At 35.9% G+C, this 23265-nt stretch overlaps 2 protein-coding genes across 2 annotated transcripts; both read right to left on the reverse strand.

The window, feature by feature from the left end:
• Positions 1-3896: 3896 nt before the first annotated feature.
• Positions 3897-6517, reverse strand: LOC128557085 (uncharacterized). The gene is made up of 5 exons (XM_053543736.1): positions 6514-6517; positions 5748-6017; positions 5199-5285; positions 4787-4867; positions 3897-4039 (listed from the first exon to the last, which is right to left on the reverse strand). Exons 1-5 carry the CDS (start codon positions 6515-6517, stop codon positions 3897-3899), a joined length of 585 nt encoding a protein of 194 aa, XP_053399711.1.
• A 2091-nt stretch (positions 6518-8608) lies between these two features.
• On the reverse strand, positions 8609-12319 carry LOC128557101 (uncharacterized). Its single transcript, XM_053543782.1, has 5 exons — positions 12219-12319; positions 11314-11552; positions 10301-10476; positions 9894-10031; positions 8609-8666 (listed from the first exon to the last, which is right to left on the reverse strand). The coding sequence occupies exons 1-5, from the start codon at positions 12268-12270 to the stop codon at positions 8609-8611; spliced, it is 663 nt and encodes a 220-aa protein (XP_053399757.1). The 5' UTR covers positions 12271-12319.
• Between the last annotated feature and the right edge of the window lie 10946 nt (positions 12320-23265).

Genomic DNA, 23265 nt, shown 5'->3' on the forward strand with positions numbered 1-23265 from the left:
CTGTTTCATGTGTTTAATATGGAAATTTCAAAGTGAGACATGCAATTACTTACTGTGGCCATCCGTGCCCATAGAACATCTTAGTTTGTGGTCATTTTGAAGTACCGCATGCAAGAATTTACCGTGGCCATCCGTGACCGTGTCATGACCATTTCAAAGTGCCATGTGCATGAACTTCCAGTGGCCATCTGTGACCTTATCATGGACAAATAATAATCATTTCAATGTCAGAGCCCGCCCGCTTAGCTCAGTAGGTAAGATCGTTGGTCTACGGATCGTGGGGTCGGGAGTTCGATCCTCGGGCGGGGCATATGTTCTCCGTGACTATTTGATAAACGACATTGTGTCTGAAATCATCAGTCCTCCACCTCTGATAATTCATGTGGGGAAGTTGGCAGTTACTTGTGGAGAACAGGTTTGTACTGGTACAGAATCCAGGAACACTAGTTAGGTTAACTGCTTGCCGTTACATGACTGAAATACTGTTGGAAAATGGCGTTAAACCCAAAACAATCAATGTCGGAGTTGCAAACGTTTCCTGTGGCCATCTGTGTCTGTATCATGTGTTTAATATGGAAATTTCGAAGTGACATATTCAATTACTTACTGTGGCCATCCGTGCCCATGGAACGTCTTAGTTTTGGTCATTTTGAAGTACCGCATGCAAGAATTTACTGTGGCCATCCGTGACCGTGTCAGGACTTGGTTTTGGCCATTTCAGAGTGGCACGGGCATGAACTTCCTGCGGTCATCTGTGACCTTATTATGGAAAAATAATAGTCATTTCAGTGTGACACTTGCAAAAGTTTCCCGTGTCCATCTGTCACTGTATCATGTGTTTAATATGCAACTTTCAAAGTGACATATACAATTTCTTACTGTGGCCATCCGTGTCCATGGAACGTCTTAGTTTTGGTCATTTTGGAGTAACGCATGCAAGAATTTACTGTGGCCATCCGTGACCGTGTCATGACTTTGTCTTGACCATTTTAGAGTGCCACGTGCATGAACTTCCTGCGGCCATCTGTGACCTTATCGTGGACAAATAATAGTCATTTCAATGTCAGAGTTGCAAAAGTTTCCTGTCGCCACCTGTCACTGTAATATGGAAATTTCAAAGTGACACATGCAATTACTTACTGTGGTCATCCGTGCCCATGGTACGTCTTAGTTTTGGTCATTTTGGAGTAACGCATGCAAGAATTTACTGTGGCCATCCTTGACCGTGTCATGACTTTGTCTTGACCATTTCAGAGTGCCACGTGCATGAACTTACTGCGGCCATCTGTGACCTTACCATGGACAAATAACAGTAATTTCAATGTGACACTTGCATAAGTTTCCTGCGGCCATCCATGACGTTATCGGGTGTTTCAGATGGAAATTTAAGTGACACAGGCAAGTATTTACTGTGGCCTTTCGTGCCCTTGAAATGTCTTAGTTTTGGTCACTCTGGAGTACCGCATGCAAGAATTTACTGGGGCAATCTGTGACCGCGATGAAAAAATATTTCCTTTCATACTTTTTTTATATAACAATACGTTTAAATTATGTGTCATACAAATATATTTCAGATGTAAACAAAACATGTTAATAACAGAGATTCAATTTTTATTTGATTATGTCAGCGAGCAAGACATTATTTGCAATCCAAGTAATTACTTACTATAAGTATGCAATCAGTTATCAGATAAACATAACTATATTATTATTATTATTATTAATAATAATAACAGATATTATTTAGGACCAAGGTGGGCTTATCGCTCACCTGAGTTCAAGCTGTATAATACAATGTTAACTCTTTTGAATAACAAGAAAAGTTGTGAACCCCTTGATGGGGCCTTTTTTCACCCTAGGGGTATGGTTGCTATATCTTTCTGATACATTTCAGTAAAAGTTCATAAAGTTCATCAACTGAATCAATCTGAATTTATTTCTGAATCTTTCAGAAATATTTCAGAATAAATTCAGAAAATTTCATCTTCTGAAACAATCTGAATTTGTTTTTGAATCTTTGAGACACACTGCAGTAAAAGTTCAGAAAAAAATATTATATGTTCAGAATGTAAACACACTGTTTAGACAGTATTCAGACTGCTGAAAATGTTCAGATATTGGCATTCAGACATGTTTCAGAAACGTTCAGAACTAGAGGTATCATTAAAGGTGATGAATGTACCCCCCGCATGCACTGACACAGTACATTGCAATTTGACGCACACAAGATTGCATAATTTGTGGACTGTATGTATATAGACTGTATGTATACAGTATAGTAACAAAAAACAAAGTCCCATAACTATGCAGAATATTTATCTAAAAGAATGTAACATGCACCATGCACAACTTGGGTTGGTACTGATCACTTGTGTGAAGTTTCATTAAATTGTGTGCAAGGGTTTGGTACATTAGGCACGCACAAGATTGCATATGCAGACTGTATGTACATAGCATATTAACAAGAAACAAAGTCCAATAACTCTGCAATTTTTTCCGCTGAAAGAACCTAACATGCCCCTTGCACAACGACTGTTGTTACGGATCACTTGTGTGAAGTTTCATTAAATTGTGTCAAGGGGATGAGGAGATATGTTGCGCACAAGATTCTGTCTATGTAGATAGTATAGTAACAAAAAACAAAGTCCCATAACTCTGCAATTTTTTTTTTCTAAAAGAACCTAACATGCCCCATGCACAACTACTGTTGGTACTGACCACTTGTGTGAAGTTTCATTAAATTCTGTCAAGGGGATAAGGAGAGATGGTGCGCACAAGATTGCATCTACTGACAGACAGACAGACAACCTGAAACCAGTATACCCCCACTTACAACTTTGTTGTCGGGTGGGGGGGGAGTACAATACAAAAAAAGAGTTTCTTGTAGAGGTGTTGATATTATGCAACAAGAAAGTAAATGTGTGTCTTTTTAGAGCAGTTTATCATCTGGGGAGGTCTTGTTCACAAAGGTTGGGCTGTATTTCTTTTCCAGTTCTTTTTTTACTGATGCAACTGAAACAGAAGAATACTTTTGAACAACTTTGTAACTTTGTTACAGTAAATTATACATACATATACATGTGATGGCCACATTACAATTTCTTCATAATTAATTTTGTAAATACCAAGTGAATATCAAAGGTGCCATGGTAGCCATTCAATCAGTGTATACTACAGCCATTGTACACTGTAAATTGGCTGGTATACTTCACATTACTCTGGCTAATGCAATGAAGATACTATAAGTCTACTTCAGCAACTAACTTTCACATCAAGCTAAAAGTGAATTGTCACTGCAACTGCCTTTGTAGTATTGTTTGCTTCAATTTGATTGGTTAACAGAATTTTTTTACAAGTGTGTAAAACAAATTTATTCGGATAACTTTTGTGCTTCTCCCGATGTTGGACTACTTTTTTCACTTTTTATTTATATTGCTAGTACAGATTTGGAATAATTTGTAGATCTACATAAGAATAAAACAGAATTTTATACTAAAAATGTCTTGCTGGTTTTTACTGTCCCTCTATATAACTTTTGAGATGGTCCCTCTAATAGAAATAATTTGAAACAATATTTAGATTAATTAATGAGTCTTCCTTTGTCACACAATAACACGCGGAATAATATTATACATGTACAACGGAAACAGTGGAAGATAAAAATGATATTTTCACTGTTTGAAAGCAGTGGATTATCATTTATATTTCACTGATACACCTCTATAATTCACTGGAAAACATATAATAACATTTTATATGATTTTCATATTTTGTGATGATCTGTTTGAATATATCTGTACGACTGGCTGTGGGGTCATTATATTGATTGTACATTGTAATTTACAGTGTAGCCTAAAAGATCTTAAATTACTGTACACAACTTGAACTATTTGCTTTCAAGTACATACATTGTCAGTTAGCCATGCACCATCTCTAAGTGATCTTATGTCTGTATCTGACACTAGTATACCATAAGGTTTTGCAACTGGTGTATTGAGGTCTGTCTGTAACGACCACAGCTTTTCTACCAGTCCTCTTGCTGAAAAGATACAAAACCAGAAGAGTAATTAACATCCTACATCATTCAGCCAGCGATCAATTATTGCCTTGTGCATGTCTGTAATGTTAATATAAAGGAAACTCTTTGTAAATTTAAGATTTTTAAGCAAAAAACAGCTGAATACGAATGTTATGGTGTATGTCCCATACAGGAGGTGTAAATCCTGGGAATATTTGCTTGGAATCCCGGGAATGGACTGAAAAATTATGGCATGTGTGATTATAAGGATCTTACATGCCTGCCTGTGTAAGACGGGGTTTTCCCTACCCGAGGGATAGTGTAGAATGGAAAACCGAGTGTTCACGAGGTTTTTTATCCATGCTGTCCCGAGGGTAGGGAAAACCGCTGTCTTACATAGGCAGACATGTTAGATCATTTTTCTTGCCTATCATATTCAAAATAGATCGTGGAGACAAATAGATTTGGGTATTTCCTGACATTATTTATAACATTTATGATGTCACAATGGTACCAGTACTACGTGACGTCACCTTAGTGCAAGCTATTTTAGACAAGGTTTTTCCCTTGGGAAAGACAGGAATAGCTATCCCCGGCACGTGCTCGGATAAATGTATACTTTCCCCGCTAGGTAGGCAAGAATAAATACTCTCTTTAATATTTATTCATGCTGTGACAAGTTGAATAAATTATAATTGCATATAAACACTTATTGTTGATTATTGCAGGGTATATCTGTCTTCTATCTTGTGATGTATTCATTTATACCTATAACAGAATCTTGATATTCCATGCACTTTTCATCTGCAACCTCAGATATAGCACACTCGCCCATATAGACAGGGTAGTCTGCAAACATATGTAAAAAGTTACTGACAAAGATAGAATAATTCACACAAAATGTACATGGAGAGGAATCAGTTACAATTAACATCAATTACAATTATTTAAGTCTTGCAATGTAAGTATGTACTTTAAATGTATATAAAGTGAAATTGATACATTTCATTGGGATTTATGGAAACCAACTTGTCTATATTTTCATGATCAGACATGTATACAGTGGCAATCATCATACAAATCTTAATAAGTAATAAAATAATGAAATGATTTGTTAATCATTACATTTTGGAAAGCCATAAAACAGCAGGCTACATGTAAATCAGGATATTTTGATTACCTTCTTCCATTGTTAAGAAATCATCAACCTCTACTGTCATATTGTCTTCATCCACAATATCAGGAACTGGGGATTTGAAAATGTTTCCTGTCAAATACATATGGCTTATGTTCTTTATAGTGACATTTAAAATATCCTAGAAACATGCAACACCTGGCGAAGAAGAGCTGAAAGACATTCTTACATAAGCACTATGAAATGCAAGCTGATTTTTTCCAACTTGATATAATGCAGTGGTCGTTACATGTGTATCGTTTTTATGCTAGTTTTATCACTTCTACAATAAAGGTTCTTAGTGTTTGAACTCAATTGCCGACCAATGAAATCACTCCGATTTTCAAAAAAGTGCCCCTCTTATTTGTGTAGACAGGCAAATTTTGCTAATTAATTATTAAGACAAGCTCTTCATTTCTAAAAGTTCGGGAGAAGTGCGCATGCGCGATCAGAATTTTGTAGCCCCGCCTCCAGTACGACGACAAAGACACTCGGAACACGTGGGCAGATTGCATAATTCAATTCATACACACTAACATATACTTAAAATGTCACCTTTACCCTTTGGAACATTCCGTTCATTCTTCTGTCTTAAATCTGATAATCGTTTCCTGTACTTCTTCTTAGCTAAACGTTTTGGTAATTGCAGCAATGGCACTGATTCTACTGGTTTAACCTCATCAATCAGACAACACACACTCTCCTGAATATGTTTTAGTGTTCTCTTATCATTTATATTGTAAGTGATATTGAGTAACTTCTTGATAACATCTCTGGCCATAACTTGACTTGTCTGTAATGACTGTTCCTTTTCCCTGTCTGTGTCTGAATAAAATGTATATATTAGCTATTCTTTATTTCATTGAAATTAATGTATGGTCAGACTTATATCTTCATAATTATGGAATGCAATGAGGGATTGACAGTTACATGTTATATTTACTGAAAGACTTACGTGTTGTATAACGTTACACCTTAATTAATATCATACAATTATTAAAATTAAAGTATTTCCCCAAATTTGTTTTTATTATTTAAGAAATAATATATCTCATTGGTGATTTGTCGCTGAATAAATCACTGTTTGGAGTTCAGATGCGAAGGAATTATTATTATTATTATACCAGATTTGTTGAGCGCCCTTTTCATTATGTAATATACGTTCGAAGGGCGTAGCCCGAGTGATATAATGCTACGCATCTGAACGACAAACAGTGAATTATTCAAGAGCAAATCACTAAATGAGATATATTATTTCAATTCTAAAACGTTATTAAGGACTTTAAAAGTATATCCTTTTCGGCATGTATTAAATATTTACCCATTTTCAATCGAGTTCTTGTTTAGCATGCCGCTACGCCGCTTGACGCTATGAAGTAATAATTGTGACGTCAGAACAGTGAATTGTTGTTTAATAATTCCCTGTTTCTAACCTTCTTTGTTTAATAGGAAAATGAATCTGATCGTGTTAGAATCAGTTCTAGAACAAGATATGATATAAATTCTATTAGAAAGAATCATTTCTTTAAATTAAAACAAATCACAATGTTCTTTATTTTCATGTACAGTCTTCTCAAATGGTTCATTATCACTGCCCTCTTCCTTCACATTTTCCTCAAAATCTTTTAAAAAGTAATCATATCAGAAATACAAAGGTATCTTGCAACTAATGCATTCACAACATCATGAAAGAGTCTGTACACTGATAAAATGTTTAATCTAGTTATTAAAGAAGTTAGGCATTTAACAACCAGTCTTATCCTTCAAAATTAAAGAACATACGTTTGTAGTTCTTGTGCATTAAGATGTCAAAGACATGATAAGAGTTATCTTTCAAACTTTAGATATCTCTTTAACTTTCAGAGGTGTCTCACACAGTCACCAAGATAAATCGCTTTGAAAATAAACACACACATATACATGTATACATTTTGTAGGAAAATAGTAAGTGTTTGAAATGCTGACAGACAAATCTGCAATTATATGCTTGTACTAGGGAAGCATGGGAATGCACCAAGTGGTCAGCAAAACCTACGATTACAAAGTGTGTGTGGTTTCAATTATTTCAGAAAAATAACTTACCATCTACGGTGCAATAGACTGACTGCATATACAATGGGCTAAGCAGGTGCCACTCTGTGTTACTTTCCGTGGTTATTGCAGCAACCATGTGTTTACAAGGCATATGCGACTTGTACCAGTCATTACATTCACATGAAGGCATACTGTCACCATCACCAATATTAACCGTGTATGTCTTGGTACTAGTGATGTTCCGATTGTCGCCGATGTTCGATTAATCATCGCCAAAGTTTCAAAGTCGGCGACATCGATTCTGAACAAAAAGAATCGATTCTAGTCGCTGATTTTGTTAAAAAATCAAAATCCCGTTTTCAGGACTTTTTCAGATACTTCTCGCTGTTTAGCTTAAATACTTTCGCTCTTTTATAATCTTTGGGTTAGTATTTCAAAATATCTGCTCTTTTCATTGGAGAACGCTGTCATGATCGTAACAATAATAAAAAAATTGTTGCCCTGGCAGTAAAAAATTAGACGCCTTGAAATATTTTGGGTTCTGCATGAAGCCTGAATGCCGGGTGTTGGCTCCTTTTAAGGAAAACCTTGATACTACTAGAGCTGTTTGCAAAATATGCTTTAAAGCGTACATTAACGAAGGTACCCCACCCACTTTTTTCTAATTGGAAATAATTTTCAGATTTTATTTGATAAGCTTTTATTATTCCTTCAATACAAAATAGTGGATTTACTTAAAAAAAAGATGATAAACTAATTCCAGACCTGCCAGCAATGTCCCCAGCATATATTCCATGTCAAACTTGGCAGTGCATCTAGCATGACTTGAATCCCAGGCCTTGAGTCATAGAGAAAAGATGAATTCTAGTTACTTTTGCATTTGGTCCAATAGTTCCTCCAAGATCGCAGTTTGGACTTATTTGTTCGAACCTTTGAACAGCCGGTTAAGCTATCGGTTGATTAACTTTTAAGGCTATATGTCGACATTTTAGAAGAATTTGAAAAACAAATCTTTGAGATAAGGACTGCCTTTATAGTGAAATAAAAACAATCCCACCAAGACAAATATTTTGAATCAAGGTCTAACCAGCAGATAGGTGAACAGCCGGTTAAAGATTCGAACAACTGGGCCATTATTGCCCAACAGTTGCTAAAGGCTGTACAGTACAGCAGCTGTGTCATAGAATTCTTCATAAAAAGTAATAAAAGTAGTCATACAATAATCTGAAAGTCTTGAGAAAGGTTTGCTGTTACTACCATATTGCCACATTACAAAAGTCTGTATTGATCTTTCGGTTCCGATTCTTTCGATTAATCGAATCGGAGAGAGATCAGAATCGGACCGATTAATCGATTCTGCTTCAGCTGTCCGATTCTCATCACTACTTGGTACCTCCATTGATGAAGAAAATACCATCACCCTTGGACTCCACTTGACTTCTGCGAAAGATGACATGACTCTGGCATCTTAGCATTTTATTATGTTAAAATGTTTTTCTCATGTAAAGATATGTTAGAACCGATAATCTCAAAAAAATGTAAAATCATCTAAAAGTATCCGTTTCACAAAGTATCAATGAGGAAAGAATATTTTAGAAGCATGAGAGGAAAATGTATGTAAGATGTTGAAACACCATGCTTAGTACTAGTTACATGTTATAAATATTGTATTGGGGCTTAAAAACCGCCGATTTTTTAATAGTCTTCTATATGCCCATATGATATGAATAATCAAATCTAAGCTTACTTCAATTGGTATATTCTGAAAGGTAACCGTGTTTTGCATTATTTTGCAAATTTTAAACAACCTTGACCGTGCCGTTTTTTTTAGGAATTTTGAATAACTTATGGTATCTCCTTAAGCTGAAGTAGAGACAAATTTCAATGTGATAGCCACTATCCAAAACTTTTGCAGAGAACTCATTTTACCATTAATGTCAACAGAAGAAAAATCAAACTATTGGCAAACAATTATAAAACACAAAATAAAAGTGTCAGTATCATTTTTATCTATGGTGCCTCAAGTAAACGAATTTAATGAGACAGAATTCATATTTCAACATTGAAAAAATAAGGTCGAATGGTGTGTTTCTGTTTTGAAGTTTGCTTACTCCATTTAAAAATAACCTTAGGGAAGATGTAAAACCGACCTAAATTTCTTCCACAATATGTAATCTAAGAGTGAAAGCAAAATAGAGACCTTTCACCGCATGTAACTCAATATTTGTACTGTATATGCCCCCAAACCATAGGTTAGGGGCATAACTAGTCTAAGACATTTCAAGGATCATTTTAGTAATATTTGGTATAAGACAGATGTTACAATAGACTGCTGACATTTTCATTATTTAAGAGTTTTATCCTTGGTACCGGATAATCCATATGACCAACGCCAGCAAAAGAGGTTAGTTATTTTAGATTTTCAGGGGATAGCGGAACATACAGAGCCACGCCCATGTATGGTTTTCACTGTGCCAGGTGTAAAGCACCTATACACCGGACCTCAATTTAAAGTCTCATCTAAAAGATTGTTAGTAATTTTAGTTGGTCATTTAACATGAATTGATCCCACAAACGTGAGATTACCAGTCTAGTGCTCTACCTACTGAGCTAATCAGGCTGACAACTGTTGACCGACAGCATCATCTATTAATATTAAATATTAACCTTTCGATAGATTTGGACAATTCAAGGCTCTCCAGGCAGTGCTTTATGAAATTCTTCGGCCGGCTTCGCAGATAAGGTGGTACATCTTCTGAGTAATTTCTGAATTTTCCAGAGTATAGCCGATTCTTCTCAACGTATCTAAGATCATAAAATTTGTAAAATGTACTGTCTAAAGTAATACATTCAAGAAATTACATTTAAGTCATAAGATCTGAACAATTTTTTTTTTCAAATTATAGTAAGCTCCTTGGAAATATATTTCCTAATTATTAATGCATTAAGTGCAATTAAAATGTCAAGCATAAAATTTTCATATGTTCTTCTAGTAACAAACCAATTTATAAGGGAAACATGAAATGCACTAGATGATAGCATGATTTACAATTTCATAAGCTGTTACTACTAACGTTCTGTATCTTGATGGGAAGAAGTCTTTTATCAGGCTTCTCAACATGTTGCTTAGGTTGAAATTCGTTTCACCATGCAAGAAGAACTTCTTGAAAGTGCAGTGACTGGACTCAAGACCATTATTTGTGCCAGCTATGACTTCAAACTTCCCACTTCTGTAGGCTTTGGCACATCTCTAATTTTCAGAAAGTAAAATTCTATCTTTTAGTATCTTAATGACTTTGGTTTAAAAGAGACATGTATATTTATCCTGTCAATTGCAGTACTTTGGCCCGATATCAGGGTGCCGTATATATTTCTTGATATACCGTCAGTTGACACGTGACCAGGGATATACGGTCAGTTGGTCATGTGACCTTATGATCGATATTGTTGTCATAAGAAATTTTGCATTGAAACAATCATCATTGTGCTGGAAATGTTCAAACTAAGAAAATGAGTGGTCAAATAATGAGTTTTTATTCAAAAACGAAGAAGTAATTGCGATTTTTATTTGTAACCACATTACTATTGTAGCAGTGTGTATATAATGTATATAATTTGTCTATGATATCCGATTATGATATTGTCTGATTAGCTCAGTTGGTAGAGCATCTGACTTGCAAGCAGAAGGTCGCAGGTTCGAGTCCTGTATCGGGCTGCACATTTTTCCGCTCCTATTACACTATGTTGGCGATTACGTCATATATAAGTCACGTCATTACAAATATGACGTCATTAAAACAGTTGTCGCACACTTATTTTCGTAAAACAAATTGCCAAATATCAGAAAATGAAGTAATGACAAGATAAATAGAATAACAGGTTAGTGCCTAAGATGGAGAAAGTTTATCTGGCTCTGCTCCGGATGTTATCAGGTTCGCCTTGGGCTCACCCGATAACCTCCTCCACCTCGCCAGATAAACTTTCCCATCTACGGCACCTAACCAATTATTCTCTATTTAACATTGCAGTAGTTAAGATATATAACCTGTAATTTCTATTTTTTCAGCAGTAATTGATGAATAATTACCTTCTTGTGGGGAAACCAGACCCTTTGGCAGTATTGCTGCAGCTGGACATTACCTTGCCATACATCAGAGTCTACAAATTTTTGTAAAGCTGTGTCAAATGACTCAGGGTCTGGTGCATTTGCAAGCTGATGCAAGTATTTAATAATGTCACTGGCCCGTCCCATTGAATTATCCTTTCTTTTGGTCCAACGCTCCCAGGCCTGATTGCGATGGAAGTCACCTAACAGTACTTTTGCGTCTGAAAAAATAGTGTCACTGACCTAAACAAATAACAAGAGCGTTCAGAAGAAGAACATGAGTATCACCTGCATTGCGCTCTGACTTTTGAATATTCAAGTACCTGTGACCTTGACCAATTGACCCCAAAATCAACAGTAGTCATCTACTTCATAAGCCCTCTCAACATATGAAGTTTTGAGGTTCCAGGTCAATTAGTTCGTGACTTATGTGAAAGTGTTACATCAGTCATGTGACAGACACACAGACAGATTGACTGCGGAGAAGTGATCCGTATGTGCTGCACTGCTACACAAAAATAAGTATAGTCAGATATTTTTACCCATTCATGCTATGCTTCATACCTTTGCCACAATTAAAGCACATATTTTTAGTCCATTTCATAACTTTTTATAATATGAACTTATTTTATGTGGCACTAACTTTTATTCAGTATCTCTATTATTTAAAAGCGAAAATGTAAACAGACATCTATAATATTTTACATGTATTAAATTTTCCTTAAACAGGCAATACAACCGCTTATGTAATATATAAAGAAAGGATGTTTCTTATCTGTTAAATAAATGATAATGATAAAAAATAGCTACATAAATTTAGGAACTTGCACATTTGTGTTTAAAAGTTATGAGCGAACAATACGATATCTAGATAAACACTACATTACCACTGAATACATTTTCCAATGCAGAAATCTCTCTTTCATCAAAGTCTGTCATGAAGTAAACTGGTTTAAAGTCTGCACATGATGTATGGAAAATAGTAAGAGCTTCTGCAATGGATTCAACACTTTCATCCTCTGTCCCGAGGGCACCTGCGCATTGGGCGGTAATGAGGCTTGCCGAATTACCGCCCATGCGCAGGTGGCCGAAGAACTGATATTTCCATCCGATTCGTAAACGCATGACAGATATTTTTTCTTGCATAATGTATACATGTTAGCATTTTATTCTTGCAAATTATTTTTCTTGCATACCGTATTTTACAAATAACAGATAGAAATACTTTCTTTGTAGCACTCTTTCTTATGGTAGAGCGCGGGAAATTAACGTCTGTAAGCAGATGTGACGTCATGATGTTTTGCGTGACGCACAATAACAAAGTTCCACTTCAGTTTTATCGTTTGTAGCGTAACGTTATGTTCTTTTGGTTAACTAACGTATTTTGAATCATGAAATATACTATAAGGAACGGAAAGAAACTATCAAGGTACCTGCATTTTTCGTGTTTTTACATAAACAATATTTTATCAAAGCATGAACAACTAGTTGTCATTAACAGCGCGAGAGTCATCTGGCATGGGGGGTGCCAGATAGGTTTTGCCGGCATGGGTTAAATAACCGGAAACGCCTTTCCGGTGTGCAAGAAAATATTATCTTCATCAGAGTGTACAGTGTTCTCAAGTTCTCACTTTGAACAGTGGCAGAACGCTTATGAACCAGAGTGACAACATTTTACACTTTAAGGAAATTATACCTACAGACTTTTATGGTTGTTAATGATCAAGTGTCACCCTGAAAGTCTCTACAACATTAATGTTCACATGTGAAAAACATCAGATGCTCACAACAGTTTGAAATTTAGTAATAAACAATAAAACTCATTAAGAAATTGTTAAGATAAACAAATTCGGGGTTATAAGAACCTCATAAATTAAATCATTCTCTATTGAAAAGTGAACGCAGAAGGCCCTGTGTTCCAAAACTATGTACAAAATCAGTACTGATTTGGAATTGAAAATTACAATAATATCAATGACCAATTAATAAAAAATCATTTTTCAATGAATACAAACTAATAACTTTGTCTTCATAAGACAGGAATTAAACAAAAAAACAAAGAAAAATATCAAACAGGGAATGCCACGCACCAAAAGCGCAGCCTCCTCAAAACGAACCCCCCAGCACGCAAACGCGTGCACCACACACACACACACACACTCAAAGATTACACATCAGGACAAAACGAACAACACACACACACACACTCAAAGCCAACACATAAGGACAAGACGAACAATAAGCATACACACACGCGCGCACACAAAGTCAACACACAAGAGACATATACGCTGAATGTCAGGTATGCATTAAACTGTTGATTCATTGCAAACTAGTTTGAATATATGGATATGGTGTATCTCAAATATAGCAAACACTTATGCATTATGCAAACAAGATCCTTATAAACAAGTTCTCTGTAGCTGAAATAACTTGAATTGAAAGTATTAACTTTATTCTTTCTATACCTACCAAATCAAGAACTCTTTCTTGGTCTTCTTTCCTGTCACCCTTCAATGCCCTATACATACAATTGGAAATGGACTTATCTACTGGGTTCTGTATTTTCAGGTCATTCGCCGGGATCTGACGAAGTCAATTCGGAAAAAGCGTCCAGGTATGGAATTTGAGGATTATATTTACCACCACGACAACGTCCCCGCCAATAGAGCTACCGAGACCTTGTCAATAATAGACTTTCTGAGGTTCGAGAGGTTGGAGCACGCGCCCTACAGTCCGGACTGCGCGCCTATGGATTTCGCCGTTTTCCCAAAACTGAAGGGTGATTTACGCGGCAAGCGCTTCTATGACATTGATGAGCTGAGGTTTTCAGTTCGCTCCATAATCGCCTCGTACAAAAAGGAGTGGTTTCTGGAAGTTTACTACAAATGGGTGCAGCGCCATCGGAAGTGCGTGAAAGTTGGTGGAGAGTACTTTGAAAAAATGTGACGTTGACGTCGTGTTATGAAAGTGACGACGTCAAAGTGCCACATGCATGTGATGATACATGTATTGTGTACTATGTACTTCAAAAACTGTTTCATGTAATTTTGTCATTTTTTAAACATGCACTGAAATTTTAAATCTGCTTATAATGATATAAAATACAGATATGTCTCTCAAAAAATACGTTTATTTCTGGCCCTGTCCACGAACTTTCTGAACACACCTCGTACATCATCTGTCTATCCATACCAACACTCAATTCCAAGTTTCAACAAAAACCTGATAAAGAACTTTCTCAAAACTTCTGTAGACAGACATTTTGGGCTATAAAATAGCTGGATAAAAACCAACAAAGGGCCATAACTCAACCATGAATGGATGGATTGCGAAAATGCTTGGCTTGCATCATCTCCTTATCCATATCAACAATGATACCAAGTTTCAAAAAAATCTGACAAAGGACTTCTTCAAGAATGCTCTGGACATTTTTGGCTATAAAATAGGTTTAACTTAATTAAAAAAAACTAAAGGACCATAATTCAACCAAATATAAGTGGATTGTGATGATAGTTGTTGTGCATCATCTACTCATCCACACCAAAAACCATACCAAGTTTCAATAAAATTTGACAAAGGAAATCTTCAAAATTGCTCCAAACAGGCATTTTTGGCAATAGAATGGGTTATCTTTAAGTGCCGTGTGGCGGCTGTAAAAAGTCTCCCTGTACTTGGATTCAGTGTTGTTATATTTTCTGGTCCCTTGGGATCATGGGAGTACATTCAACATATATGTAACAGAGTTCTGCTTAAGCCGGTGCTAGGGGGCGTGAGAGGTGTTGCACATTTCATCACTTCTCATGAACAGACTCAATCAAACCGAGTCTGCTATTATTCATTTTGGTTGCATTCTGTGCTTCCAAGGGATCTTTTTTACAGATTTTATTAATTGAAAAACAACAAAGGGGCATAATTCAACCAAATATTAGTGTATTGTGATTATACTTCATGTGCATCATCTACTTATTCATACCAACAATCCCAACAAGTTTCAATAAAATCTGACAAAGGACTGCTCCGGACGGTCGTTTTTGCTATTAAATGGGTTAATGAAAAAAAACAACAAAGGTCCATAATTCAACCAAATATAGGTGCATTGTAATGATACTTGGCGTGCATTACCTGGCCATCCATACCAACAATCAGACCAAGTTTCTATAAAGTCTGACCGAGGACTCCTTTAAAACTGCTCTGGACAGACATTTTTGGCTATAAAATGGGTTCATTGAATAACCATAATTGGGCAGAATTCAACCAAAAACAGGTGGACTGCAATGATATAGCATCTACTCATCCATACCAACAATCATACCAAGTTTCAAGTAAATTGGACCAAGGACTTCTTCATAACTGTTCCGGACAGACAAAAGTGTGACGGATGGACAATGCCAAAACAATACCCCTCTGTCTTTGGAGGGGGATAACAATATAACAGCAGGTTAATGAGGTTCTACTATACCTCTTCAAATGTATTACATGTGCGGTCTTCAGTGGTGGCTAGACAGGTGATAATCACTCTTTCATGCTTAATCTCTTCACCACATCTTATCCGGACCAAAATCTCTTCTGCAATTCTGTCTTTTTCCTTTGCAGTACTATCCTGAGAAACCTATAGTGTTAATAATGTAATAATTCTTAAATTTCTGACACCGATATTGATAGTTACATAATACACAAGATGACCATAATGGCCCTAAATCACTCAGACACCGGAGTATTTTTCCCATATAACAACGTTACCACCTATCAGGAGCCTCATGCCTGCAGGACTGCAACCTAATTAAAGGGACTAGTCCCATGAAGCAAATAAAACAAGGCAGTCTGAAAGACAGCTAAATCCCCTGCCACTCCTGCCACTGGTATAGATAGTAAAAGGGTAAACCTTTGACCTTGATCTGTGACCTTGACCTTGAAGTGACATGACTGACCCATGAATTCTGCACATTGTCTTGGTGAGATGATCATTTGACCCAAGTTTCATGAAAATCCTAAAAGGGGTTTAGGAGATCCAGAGCTCAAACCTTTGACATTGAGTTGTGACCTTGACCATGAGTTTACATGGCTGACTCATGAGTTTTGATGAGGTGATCATTTGACCCAAGTTTAATGTAAATTCTTCAAGGGGTTTAGGAGATACAGAATGGACACAAAATGGAAGGCACAAATCGTTAACTCTAAGTTGTGACCTTGACCTTGAGCCGGCATGGCTGACTCAACAATTCTGCACATCATCTTGATGAGGTGATCATTTGACCCAAGTTTGATGAAAATCCTTCAAGGGGTTTAGGAGATACAAGGCGGACACAAAATGGAAGGCTCAAACCTTTGACCTTGAGTTGTGATCTTGAGCCTACATGGCTGACTCATGAGTTCTGCACATTGTCTTGATGAGGTGATCATTTAATCCAAGTTTCATAATTATCCTTCGACAGGTATAAGAGATACAGAGCGGACACGAAATGGTAGGCTCAAACCTTTGACCTTGAGTTGTGACCCTGACCTTGAGCCAACATGGCTGCCTCATGGGTTCAGCACATCATCTTGATGAGGTGATCATTTGACCCAAATTTCATGAAAATCCTTCAAGGGGTTTAGGAGATACAGAGCGGACACAGAAAGTTACAAAAGGATGGACGATGGAAGGACAAAAGGATGGATGGAGACCATTCCTATAACCCCCCAACCACTTGTGGCGGGGGGACTAACAACTTCATACAAATTACAAGTCAATAGGTGTAATAACTTCCATATAAACTTAGCAAAATACTTTTCAAAATGGCATGTTTTACCTGAAATGCAGGAAATCTGCAAATTTCCCTGAAGACACATCTGGCAGGACAGGAACTTTTCTTTGTATCTTGCACCAGGAACTTCCTGCCTTTGGTATATTGATGGTCCTTCTCTTTCTAAAAATTATATATTTTCTACATTTTGACCGACATTTAAATTCGAAAATTGCAATACAATGCAATTTGATGATAAATAATTTCTTAATATCAACACACATGAGCAAATCCGTATATACTGAAATAAAGCAGTACTTTATATTGAAGTCTCAGTGCCACACAGTGTAAAATTATAAGTTGATTCCACATGGATTCTTATGACACTGAAACAGTGTTAACATATTCCATTATGTCCTTTTGATGCATTTTCACACTTACTTATACTCTCCTTATTTTTTGCAATATCATTGAAAAAAATACCATTTACATATACTCCAAAACAAATATTTGTAATTTACACAGGAAATACAAGGATTCTGTATAAATGAAGGTCAGTTATGTCTAAATTGGTTGACATTTGATCATTTAAACTGCACTTTATGAAAAGTGTAATGTGGCTGCAACCTATGTGGCACTGGGCCTTTAAGTATTTTCTGTCTTTTCCCTAAATAAATTCGCAACATAGAAATACTGGAATTACATACAAGAATAAGGTCAGAAGATGACTAACAATCCTCAAATCATGCTCTTGCTAGCAAAGATTTTAACCTGTCCTTACTCCATTCAGCAACAGTATGCTCCACTTATTTCATCCTCTTATTTATACATTTAAAACTTTTCTGTATACAGTATAACAATACTTTGCTATATGTTTTTATACCCGTATTCACATAAAGTAAATGACCACTTACCTTCTTTTCCTGTTGTCTTGCCTTCCCCCTGGCCTTCCCGTTCTTGCCAAACTGGCAATCAAATACTTTCTGTCCAAGGACAACAAATGGTATGCCAGTAAACTCCTGTCGTCCCACCTTCACAGAGTTCTGGTCTTTCCAAAAGACCTTTTTGGCAGTCTCTAGGCCTAGATTTAACAAAAATAAAATAATGGTTCATGTCATTTAAATGCATTTATAACCTTTTTAACTTCAGATAACACACATTCTACAGGGTCTGGAAATATATTTGTTGACAAAAGCTTCCGGCTAATTCCTGTGTTCACTCAACATAGCTATATGCACTGGGAAAAGGTTTATAACAGCCCAGTTCACAGTTAACAAGTATAAAGTAGTACAAGAGCTGTCAGTGGACAGCGTGCTCGACCATTCTCAGTGCTTGATAGTATAATATAAGCTATGATGGTAAACAAGTATGCAAAATATGAAAGCAATATCTCAATGGACTTTAAAAATATTTGGGGTGGTACGCAAACTTTAACATTTGTGTGACGCTCACGCCACATTCTGGCATACCAGAGGTCTACCATGGAACCTCTGGCACATTTCGCCGATATTTATGGTTTGGTTACATTACAGGTAAAACGTTTCAGCCAATCAGCATCGTCTCGCGACAAATCGTAGCGAACCAATCAAAATCGTTCGTGAAAAGCGTGACCGTGTCCTTTCCATATTATCGAGGGAATACAATGTCTATTTACGACGAATATTATTATTTCTTGATGTAAATCTATTAACGTACAATTACAGGAATAAATCTTTATTTATCGCAATCATGGAATACGGCCTTTTTCCAACCTTTATCCATCGTAAGCAGGTATCTTGTTTACATATTTTTTGAAGTTTCGATTCGGACTTCCAAATAATGGCTAACAATGATTGGCTGAAACCGCTCCCGATAGTAATTATGAGTGCGCATGCTCACCAAGAAAACGATGGAAATAAATCAGAGGTTCGTCTCGTGATTTTGACGGACCTCTGATGGATGAAAATGCTCACGCCAATGCCAGGGCGAGTAGGATTGCTCCCCTATTCTTCTAAACGTTGAGCTAAAATAGAAAGCATTTCAAACAACACATGGCACAAGCTAAATGAGTTCTCATAATAGGTTAAATGGAGTTAATCCAACAAAACATATGAACATGTAAAACAAACAACATGCGCGCAGCCATGACACTGAATGATTTGCTTTTGTCAGTGTTACAGGGCGAGAAAAATGTGCAGCCTGACCGGGACTCAAACTGGCTGAACATGACCTTCAATTTGTTACCCACAGATCCGACTCTCTCAGATCCTCATGCGTAATGTATCAGAGAATAGGATAACAGACAGTACCTTTCTGATCGACTCTCACTTTTGTTCATCTGTGAGAATGAAAGCTAGACTTTAATGTTTAATCTGGACCATGTGGACCGACCATGTGACCTTGAAGTTGAAATTATTTTTGTCAAGTAGATCTATGGGGGAACCGTGCATAATTAATAATACAAGTAAATAAATACATACATGAATTCCCAAATTTTTTTGTAGCTTTGAAAACTGCAAATCTACAGTTTGTTTCAACCTCGTGTGCCCTAAGTCTATATAGGTCAGAGACCACCAATTCAAAAAAGTACAGGGAACTTACTGGGAATGAGGTAAGTGTATACCTGGGAATAAGGTAACGTCTGCGCGTTCTGATTGGTCAGTCATGTAAACAAACCCAGGAAGTGATTATTTTTTCAAAATTGATATTTTTTCACTGAATTTACAGTATCTTATTATACATTTTGACAAAATCTGCTACATTTTATGTGTATTGAAAAAAGTTTTATCAAACGAATTTCTCCCGCCATGTCAATGATGTAAATAGGGGGTCATCTCAGTCACACGAAAATTACTTAAATAAAGTATCACTATTCATATGTTTTTCGTCCGATATTTTGGTAGAACTAAGATAGTTCTTGAAAAACTTGTAATTATATATACATATTTCGATGTATGGAAGGCCGTACACGCCATAATGTTACAATGTAAGTCTATGGGAAAACAGTTGGTGGTCTCTGACCTATAGGGCACTTTCGAGCGTCTGCTCCTCCATTTTGTTTCCACGGGAGGTAACCCAAATAGGAAGCTCCGTATATTAGCCGGAATAGTTTGTAATTTACAGACCTCCTAGATTTAGTCGTTTGCTACCGAGGATACCCAATTTACGACATGCATGGATGGACAAAAGTGAGACCCAAATAACGTCACTTTGGTATTAGCTAATCGCTGTGTACTGAGCCGTGACTTCGGTTCAAAATATAGACTATTTGTTTAAAGGTGGATAATCAGATTTTGGCCATGTAACGGATTTGTTCGAAACTTTAGCATCTGATCATTTACACTCATTTATGTTCACTTAACACTTAATACAAATTAGATTTTCACTGGAGGTATTTTTAAAATTTCATTTTCCTATCCTGGTTGCCCAACCAAGATAGAGTTATTTTATCATAAGTATAAATTTGATAAACATACTTTGCCTAAGGAAATGTATAAATATTAGACATATTGTAATATATTTGTAAAATATTTGCATTAAAAATTATGTATTTAGATGGAATTCATTAGAAACGCAAGTTTGAAAAATTATTATTACCTCCCTTTGCCTATCTTTGGTTGCGCAACCAAGATAGAGTGGAAATAAATGAATTCAGAAGCTACACACAGCTTTTAAACTTGCATTTTGGTTCAGATTGTTCAATAGTTGATATGTCTATCAAATGCAAATGTAAAACTAGACATTGTATCGAAATAAAAAGAAATACCCAGCTTTTTATATACTTTCATATTAAAGGGGAGTAATTACAAAATTTTATAAAAATAATAAAATATACATTTCAAATAGGAATCTAACTCTATGTAATCTGTCTTTTTGTTCCTTAAATAATTCTCTACCAGAATATACAAAAAGTGAAAAATGTCATTAAATGTTGTTTAAATGTGATCGACCACCTTTAAACTGTGTTATCTGACTGTGATGTTTGGTAGCTTAGACGATAATCATGCAAATAAAAATTATAAAAAATATACAAGATATCGGTTTACAGTTCAAAACTTTACTTTTTTCAACAACTATTTTACTTCTGTTTTCATATTTTTCGTAAAAAGTGTATCGTTTTCAGAAATTTATCAATACATTTCACGTACATGATGACATAAAAGAGCTTCAGTGATTGCAAAGAAATTATAACATTTTAAAAAGAAACGCAAATTGTGTTTGCCCTAGCTTGGACTAGTCTCAAAACTATAAGGAGTAGACAACACTCACCGAAAACTTAGAAAGTTTAAAACAAAACTTTCTTATCTGGTTTGTATTGATCTGAAAGCTGACTGAAATACTTATTGTGCAAGCCAGTCATTATACATTAATGCAAAAACAATTCTGCTTATTTAAGAATACGATATTTTTGGTCTCAGTTGTATGACTAATTCATTCCGAATGACTGACCTCCCATTTAAAATAAGCCCCTCTAACATTGTCAAAGTTCAAAGGCACAGATCACTGAAAGCCTATAGTAATATTGTAGTTATGTTAAAGATCAAATTTCTTATTTATCTTAAAATTACTACTTTTTATAAAATTATTACCTTTTGAAGTTTTGTGTTTTAAATGCAGTTTGACTTTCACAAGTGAAGTAGTGTTGGCAACATTAAACTCTTTTTCATTTTCAATTATATTATTTTACTAACAAAATCAAAACTTTTTTTTATTAAATACATATCACATGTGTTTTATGTCAAAAGTTTTATATTGCTTTGAAGATATTTTGTTGTTTTAGCTAGACTTGCCAATTATAGGTAGAGCGGTCCTATTCGCCAAGGCATCGACGTCGGCGTTGGCAGATTGGTCAGTGTTTTGATCTACTTTTGCAAATGGTATGGTAAAGCATTGTACCTATATGCTGCGATTCGGAAGAGCAACTTTTATTCTGCAAAGTGTGCGAAGATACAAACATGTATCTGAGAAATAGCGATACATGAAAAAAAATGTTATCCAGGAACTGGGAAATAGATATGTCCTTCCAAGAGACCACACTCATTTATATGCACAATCGTATTCTATATGTCAACACGATATTGATATAAAATCGTGTTTGTCAGTAGAAAAAAGCTAGTACAATTTATCTGGAAATGAAGTTGTCTGTTCTTTCATTCGTTCATTACATATGTGTTATAACTTGTTTTGCTTCATACATATCTAGTTGATCCTCAAAATTACTTTCATCATATGACACAAGGAACCAATATTTCATGTCTTTTTGATCTAGATATTTTGTTTTATAATAAGCAGCTTTAGTCTATGCAACGTTTCGGGTTAATTCGCCTTTACCAAATATAAATAGTCTGAGATATGTCGTATATGTCACATTTCGACCATATCCATTGCTTTATCAATGATAATAATAACATGTATATCACGTTACGTTACCATAGCGTTTCGTTACCATAGCGATTAACAAAATATTAACGCGCCAAATACACGTTGACGTACAAGAACACAGATAATTGATAAAACAGTTATATGTGATAAAACATTTTTTAAATCATGTCTGCTAAATTTCTGTTTCTTCTGAATATGATTATCGTTGGTTCTTCAAAATACTTGTCATGCGCGTTGATAGTGTGCCGTTGGAAGTTGTGTTTCCGTACTACGTTCTGTGTATTTGGAGGTTGTTTTGCAAATGTTAGAACTAATAGGACACTGTTCATACCATTTTTTTATTTTCTATTTACTTTTGATTATGGTTAGAACAGGGTCCCATTAGTTTTAACATTTGCGAACATTTTTACTATTTATCTGCTTTGCGCGATTGGGTGAAAAGGTTACAAAGGACTACCTTGAAGGTGTGTAATAAAATTAATGTTGATAAATCACCCGAACCCAAAGACAGAACTTTTTGCAGGACACTCATATAAAAGAGACCCGCTTAGGATCGGTTTTATCACACACCACTGTCTTATTGATTATCTGTGTTCTTGTTCGTCAACGTCCATTTGGCGCGTTAATAGTTTGTTTTACGCTATGGTAACGTCATATCCGTTGATAAACTAATGAACATGGTCGAAATGTGCTAATTACGACACATCTCAGAACATTTATACTGTAGGGATAACGCATGTTTTTTCGTGTTATAACGTCTGCAGAATCCCGAGGGATTGGTTGGTGTCCGAGCCCGTAGGGCGAGGGTACCAACGTATCCCGAGGGATTCTGAAGATGTTATAACAC

Source organism: Mercenaria mercenaria, chromosome 1 (genome assembly GCF_021730395.1).
Source record: "Mercenaria mercenaria strain notata chromosome 1, MADL_Memer_1, whole genome shotgun sequence".
Classification (NCBI taxonomy): domain Eukaryota; kingdom Metazoa; phylum Mollusca; class Bivalvia; order Venerida; family Veneridae; genus Mercenaria; species Mercenaria mercenaria.

Coding starts and splice junctions, on each gene's coding strand:
- LOC128557101 (XM_053543782.1), bottom strand. CDS start 12,270: ATGACAGACTTTGATGAAAGAGAGATTTCTGCATTGGAAAATGTATTC. Junction 11,553..12,218: donor ATTGGAAAATGTATTCAGTG/GTAATGTAGTGT, acceptor CTATTTTTTCAG/ACGCAAAAGTACTGTTAGGT. Junction 10,032..10,300: donor TTCCCATCAAGATACAGAAC/GTTAGTAGTAAC, acceptor TTATGATCTTAG/ATACGTTGAGAAGAATCGGC.
- LOC128557085 (XM_053543736.1), bottom strand. Junction 5,286..5,747: donor GAATGTTCCAAAGGGTAAAG/GTGACATTTTAA, acceptor TGTATTTGACAG/GAAACATTTTCAAATCCCCA. Junction 4,040..4,786: donor ATATCAAGATTCTGTTATAG/GTATAAATGAAT, acceptor GTATCTTTTCAG/CAAGAGGACTGGTAGAAAAG.